The sequence below is a fragment of the Passer montanus genome, unplaced genomic scaffold, assembly GCF_014805655.1.
Source record: "Passer montanus isolate IOZ18808 unplaced genomic scaffold, ASM1480565v1 scaffold121, whole genome shotgun sequence".
Taxonomy (NCBI): domain Eukaryota; kingdom Metazoa; phylum Chordata; class Aves; order Passeriformes; family Passeridae; genus Passer; species Passer montanus.
In genome coordinates, this window is record NW_024358834.1 from 330,498 (window position 1) to 337,652 (window position 7,155).

The 7,155-nt window shown below is 57.7% G+C and overlaps 1 protein-coding gene across 1 annotated transcript; it reads right to left on the bottom strand.

Moving 5' to 3' along the window:
* Positions 1-1,081: 1,081 nt before the first annotated feature.
* CEBPA (CCAAT enhancer binding protein alpha) lies at positions 1,082-3,976 on the bottom strand. Its single transcript, XM_039698159.1, has one exon. The coding sequence runs from the start codon at positions 3,655-3,657 to the stop codon at positions 2,680-2,682; it is 978 nt and encodes a 325-aa protein (XP_039554093.1). The 5' UTR covers positions 3,658-3,976; the 3' UTR covers positions 1,082-2,679.
* Between the last annotated feature and the right edge of the window lie 3,179 nt (positions 3,977-7,155).

Genomic DNA, 7,155 nt, shown 5'->3' on the forward strand with positions numbered 1-7,155 from the left:
CCCAGCATCAACCCTGCCGGGCGGGGGCAAAGCGCCTCGGCCCGTCCAGCCCAGGGCCCAGCAGGGCTCGGGGGCTGCACTGCACCGGCTCAGGCGCTTCGGGAGCCGATCCCCCCACACCTCCCGCATCCCGGGTCACACACTTGTGGATCCAATTCTCTCCCTCTGCGGTGTTTAATTTCTGCTGTGATGCGGCGCGCTACACATGCACAGCACGAGGCAATGGGCACACCATGGAGCAGGGAGCTGTGGGGAGCAGGGAGCTGAGGGGAGCAGTCAGCTGAGGGGAGCAGTCAGCTGTGGGGAGCGCGGCTCCCCCGGGTGGGTTCCCCTGCACGGGGAAGGTCCACACAAGCGCTGCCGAAGGTTCGGGGCCTGGGGCCGCTTCCCTCACACGCCTGAGGCGCAGTCCCAGCCCAGCTACGGGCCGCTCGCCCGGGCACGAAGCCCCGGCGGAGAGAAGAGCGAGCGGCGCCCCAGAGAGACCCCGCTGCCCCCTCACAGGGCGCCCGGGCACGGAGCCACACGCCGGGGGCTGTTTCCCCTCAGGGCCGGCCGCCCCCACGGCGGAGCTCCGGGACGGGACGGGACGGGACGGCCGAGGCGGATAGGAATCCCCCTCACGGCTGCCCCTTCCCGCCCGCGTCGCCGCCGGGTCTCGGGCCACCTCCCCGCCATGGCCCGCGGCCGGAGCCCGCCTGCCCCGTGCCCTGCCCCGCCGGGCCCGGGCAGCGGGCGGGCTGCAGTCCCCGGCACCCGGGCCTCCCCCGTCCCCGCAGCCCGCCCGCAGCCCCCGGCCCGGCCGCGGCGGGGTGAAGGGTGAAGCGAGGCGTCACTCACGGGCTCACATCTGCCACCGCAAGCGTTTAGGAAATTGCCGTTCTCTTAAAGGCAACCGTGTGTTTATTTCTCTGAGGTGAAAACCAAGGAGTTGCACTCCATTAACGCGTTTCAGTCACCAGCCCTGGCAGGGGATGCAGAAGTCGGTGGAGAGCTGGATGCTGCTCTGGAGGAAGAGGAGAGCTTTGGCACTCCTGCTACAGGAAGAGGACTGGAAACAAGCAGAGAGGCGGATGGTTATGGTAGAATATATGCTGTTTATTTATGAAGGTAACCAGGACTTCTGACAAAATTTTATATGCAGTTCCCTCCCCCCCAAATTAAAAAAAAAACCCCACCAATGTGTGTGCATATACATACACGTATACATACCATACACACGCTGCACACACATACACACGCTGCCAGCACTGTGCTCTCACTGTCATGCTTTCAAACAGCTCCATCCACCTTGTTCTCCTCTCTTGTCAAGACTTACTTCAGTTGGACAAATTGTTATGCAGCTACAACACAAGGAAGAAATGTTCTGCATGGCTACCAGAATGCCCAGGGGGCCTGTTTGTTTGTTTATTTTTCTCTCACTCTGGGAGAAGCTCCAGAGTCCAAAGGTGCAACAGCACCAGGAACAAGCCTCCTTGCCCCACCGCAGGCATCGTGCAGCCCCACAACCCATGCCCCATTCCAGGCACTCCTGCCTTGGGGCCGGGAGGCAGCAACCAGTACAGGACAATGTGAAGAAGGCAACACACACTCACTCTCACCCACCCACACAAATAATAAAATAACGTTGCAGCACAAGGGCATAGTCTCTGTCACCAGATAAGAAAGTTGTGTGATGGCAAAGATCTAAGTAAGGCAATAAAGTATAGCTAGTGTACATGGAACGGCTTTCACATTACATGAGGCACAGTTTGGGTGGACAGAGACTTGGAGAAGAGCAAAATGTCCTGGAATAAAGCAAAATACACTGAAAGTTCATAGTAAATACCCGCATCAATAGGTATTTATTCATTTGTGCTTCGCCACGTCGTGACATACAGTACAAGACACTGCTGCTCTTGCTTTCGACGGAGAGAGCTCACCGTACTCCTGCAAGCTGCTGCTCCATCAGTCCCAGGCTGTCCGTCGGTCCTGCAGCGCTTCTGGCCCCTTGTCACCGCCGGCCAAGGCAGGGGACAGGGCTGGCAGAGGCAGCCCGGCCAGGCTGCGACAGTCCTGGCAGCAGTCCGGTGGCTGCCCCACACCTCAGTGCTCCTAACGGGCGTCCAGTGCTGCACATCTCTCAGCCGCAAATCCTCCTCTCATCGCTGACTTCCCCAAAGCTGCTCCTGCCTGCTGCACTGCAGGCCGGCTGGAAGGGCTCCGGCAGGACACCGCAGCCACCGCAGCCCTCCAGCCCGCACGTCCCTCATTCCTTCTCCTCGCACCCTGCAAGGCTGGAGGGCACAGTAAGCCCCAGAGCTCCTGCAGCCAGCTTTTAGGGCACATCTGGGTTGCTATGTGTGCTTTATTACTGTTTTTGTTGTTGTTATTATTATTATTATTACTGTTATTTACCCTGTGTAGACACGTGGTCTTTAATTCTTCCTTCCCCTTGCCTTTCTCCTTAGAAAACCTACCACGTTTTCAGCTTACTCGTGTGTCATCTCTAAGGCACAAACCTTTTAATACTAGAGCTGCCTGGCTTCTTGTATAGGTCGTGAATTGATAAAAAACAAACGAAACGAACAAAACAAAACCAAAACAACCCCCCGTTCCCCTGCCGCGGCACACGGCGCTTGCCGCACGCCGGTGCATAGAGTATCTGTGCGCGGGCAGGGCAGCCCGGCCGGCCCGGCGCTAGGCGCAGCTGCCCATGGCCTTCACCAGCGAGCTCTCCGGCAGCTGCCTGAAGATGCCCCGCAGAGTCTCCAGCTCCCGGGTGAGCTGCTCCACCCGCTTGCGCAGCCGCTCGTTGTCGGTGGTGAGCTCCAGCACCTTCTGCTGCGTCTCCACGTTGCGCTGCTTGGCCTTGTCCCGGCTCTTGCGCACCGCGATGTTGTTGCGCTCCCGGCGCACCCGGTACTCGTTACTGTTCTTGTCCACTGTCTTTTTCGATTTGCTCCGGTGGTCCGAGGGCATCATCTTGAGGGTGCCCGCGGCGGACAGGCCGCCGGGAGGGTGCGGATGGTGCGGGTGGTGCGGGCTGGGCACGGGCGTGGGGGGCGGCGTGGGCTGCCCGGGCTGGAGGTGCATGGTGGTCTGGGCGCAGTGGGCGATCTGGTACTGGAGGTGGGACGGGTGCTGCTGCGGGGCGTGATGGGGATAGAGGGCCGACAGGGCCGCCGACTTCACCTCCTCCTCCTCGCGGGGCTCCTGCTTGATCACCAGCGGCCGCAAGCCCGGCGCGGCGATGCGCTCGTAGAGGGGGTCGAGCTTGCCGTCCATGTAGCCGGGCACGCAGCCGAACAGCGGCTGCTGGTGGTGCTGCGGCTGGTGCCCCGGCGCCGAGGCGGCGGCGCCGGCCCCATGCATGGTGTGGAAGTCGAAATCCCCGGCCAGGATGGCCTTGGCTTTCTCCTGCTGCTTGCTGTGCTGGAATAGGTCGGCCAGGAACTCGTCGTTGAAGGCGGCGGGGTCGATGTAGGCGCTGATGTCGATGGAGTTCTCGTTCTCGCAGATGTCGCCGAGCTCCGCGCCGCCCGCAGCAGGTGCCGCCGCCGAGGGAGCCTCTCTGTAGCTGTAGGTGCTGCCGGGCAGGGGAGTCTGGAGCTGGTGGTGCTGGCCGCTGCTCATCGGGGGCCGGGAATCGACCTCGTAGAAATTGGCTTGCTCCATGAAGCAACTACAGTCTGCCGGGCATGGTGAAGGGCTCCTGCAATCCAGGTTTCGAACGGGACGACGGCGGCAGCGGCGGCGACTCCAGAGCGATCTCGCGGCACGGCGCGGCACGGCGCGGCTCGGTGCTCCCGGAGCCCGTCCCCCGGCCCAGCCCCGCTCCGCTCGCTGCCTGCCCTGTTGCTAGTGGGCTGCCGCGGTGCTGCGCGCCGTATATATACAGCCCGCAGCAGGGCCGGGGATCGCCCTCTAGTGTCCAACCTCCTGCTGGGAACCTTTGACCGCCGCGCAGCCGGCTCCCAGCGCCCCGGCCGGGCACGGCCGACCTCCCGCCCGCCCCCGGGAGCGGCCGCACCGCGGGGAGAGCGCCCCGCACGCCTCGGCCCCCTTCCCCGCCTCCCGCCGCCGCCCCAGCCCGGCGGGCGCGGAGCGCTGCATGGCTCCCGCCAGGGAAGCTCCGCGCTGATAGGAGCCCCGGGGGGACGGCGCGGGGACTTTGCGCCCGCGCTGCCGGGGCAGAGCGGCCAAACGCGGCCGGTGCATTTCCAGCGCCCGCTCCCGCCTCTGCGCCCACAGCTTCGGCCCAGCGCTCCCCGGCCGCGCTGCGCAGACAGTCTCAAAGTTCACCATCCGCGCGTACTTGCAAATATTTGGCCAGTCGGGAACATTGGCCCCGTCGGGTGTGGGAGCCAAGGCGCTGCCTCACCGGCGGGGTTACCTGCGGCAGAGCCGCCGGGCTCGGAGCAGCCGGCGGGGACAGACCGCGCCGCGTTCCGCCGCGGCCCGGCTGCACCTCGGGACCCGCGGGGCTCGCCCGCTCACAGCGGGACCCGCCGAGCCCGGCCGCGAGCACCGCCAGGACCTGTCCGGGATGGGCCTGGGGGACACGGGCGGGGAGCTCGGGAGGCTCCCGGCTCCGCTGCTCGGAGATCGGCCCTGCCGTCCCCGGCGGTCACCGCCGGTCCCAAGCCCGGAGGAGCTGCCCCGCCTGCACGGAACAGCCCGAGTCGGGTCACCTGCGGGCCGCTTCATTCCCCGCACGAATCGAGCAGGTAAATGTAATGACGGATTTCCCCAAACGCACACTCAGCAATCTCGAGCAGTGCCGGCACGGGTCGCCTCCCGGCCCTGACCCGGGATAACCGCGGGCCCCGGACCCTGCAGCGCAGCGCTGAGCGGCCTGGTGTCCCTGGGCACTGCGGGCGTGTGCCCGCCGCGGGAGCAGCCCTCCCAGCCTCCCTTTCCTGGGGCTTTTGAAGGCGATCCATGTTCCCGCACGTGCGGGATGGAGAGGAGCTGCGTGTCCCAGCCACCGCTTCCCTGTGGCTCCTGTGTACGGGTCACAGCCTCCCCAGGAGCCTCCGTGCCAAGCTTCAGTTCGGGCGGGGTGAGGATGCACAGAATTCCTCTTGCTGCTGTCACTGGCAGTGGGAGAACAGATGTGTCTGTCCCTGCCTGCACAGCACCCAGGTGTGCCTTGGGCAGTCCCACGGGCATTTAGCTCTGCTGGTCCTGAAGGTCCCTTGGAAAGGACAGGCCAAGACCACTGGAGCAGGTGCAGGCTTAAAATTGCTACCGGAAGATCTGCAGGGAAAATGAATCAAACATAGTGATGGCAGGAGGAAAAAAAATATGCAATTCTTGGTTCTGAGTGTTTTAGTAAAACAGAAACTTGTGACCGTAAATTACTCAGAAAAGATTTGACAGATTTCTTGCAATTAAAAATTCAAAGGATTCAACAGGAAACAAAAATGACAATGCACCAAACCACCGTGTTTTTGTTTCACACAGTGCAGGTGTGAACTTTTGTTTCATGAGCAAATGCAAGGCCAGCAGAGTCAGTTGGCATACTCCAGTCTCCTCTCAGGAGAATGGATTCTGTAATTACAGCAGGGAAACATTAATTTACAGATTACAGAGTATACTTTTCACTATCAATAGAAAAAAAAATTAATCCTAAATTGTTTTATATGCAGTCAGTATTCTCTAAAATTATATGTCTGGGTTTCAATGCAGTAGCAGTGGCTCACAGGGCTGCTTCCACAGGGAGCTGCAGCACTGTCTAAGCAATGAAAACATAAGAACTCTGAACAAAGTCCTGGTTGAGAGGAAAAGCCTCAGGTCTGTGACAGGAGTGAGTTTTAGGTGTTTCAGAGTGGAGAGTAGAATGTCCCTGACTGCACCCAAGTGTACAAATTCAGCTTGTTCTACTCAAGCGAACCCATTTCCAGAAATAGGACAAACACAGAGCTGGACTTTTTGCCTGCTGGGAGAAATATCATCTGGAATAAAAGCAGTTTGTGCTCAGAGTTTTCAAGAGGCCTTGTCTGACTCTGAAGTCAGCAGAAAGAGGAATAGGCCATGAACATTTAAAATAAAAAGTCAGTGCTGCATGAAACAGCAAAAGGATAAGTAAGAAAGTGTAAGCAGAATTGTATCACTAAGTTTGTGATTTAATAACAACATCTACTCCTCTTTAGTCTTTAAATCACTCATGTTTTATAATCATTCTAAAATTAAGGCCTAACCACATGTTAAAAAAAAATTAAAGTAAATCAGAACGTTTGGGATCAGATTCCATTTCTAATTACTGTAATTAACGAACAAGTCCCCACAATTTAAGGACTGGTTTGCTCAGTTTTGGGTTTTTTTGTTTTGTTTTGTTTTTACATAGACCCCTTTTATCTAAGTTAAGAACTTTTAAGTCTTCTATTTTTACACAGAAACCTGAATTCCCATTTAAATTATTTTAATATAGTATAAAATGAAGTTCTCAAACTTATCAAAAAGACAAATCTTTGTTTCTTTATTTTTCCTTCCTGTTTGAAGTCAAATATTTAGAACCAGCTCATCCCCAAACAAGCGCAAATGCTTATTTCCCCATTCATATCAACAGTGATTGATACCAAATATCTCAAATACTAAAGAGCAAACTTGTTGCTCAAGTTACATGAACTGATTTAGCTAAGAGAGGAAGGATGCCTGTTGCATGCTATGGCTCCCTGAAGCAGCACTGTCAACTCTTGAGGGTGCTATTCTTCCATCCCAAAGCTGATCTGGCTGGCCAGAAGCTCGGGGAGGGCGAGTGAAGTGCTCCACAATTCAAAACAACAGCAAAAGTTGTCTGTACCAGGTCAGCTGCACGCCTTTCTGCTTAGGGAAGGAAACTGCTCAGAAAAACATAACTGTGAAGGAACGTGACTAAGTGCATTTATGACTATTAAGAGTTTTTAATTGCACTGGAGCACTGAAGTCTCTTTATTTCCCCTGAGCTCTGCTCCTGTGCTGTTCTCAGGCCTTTCACTCCTGGGGGCTCCAGAATGGGTTCCTGGCTGCAGGATGCAGGCTGGCTCTGCAGGATGGTGCTCTGCCTGCTCATCCAACAGCCTGGCAGTTTGTGGCAGCCCTGTTAGGAACTGGAGTGCAGCTGCACATTTATTTTACTACCTTGTTAAACCAGAATATTTCATTGCTTCTGACAAAGCTGCAGGCAGGAGT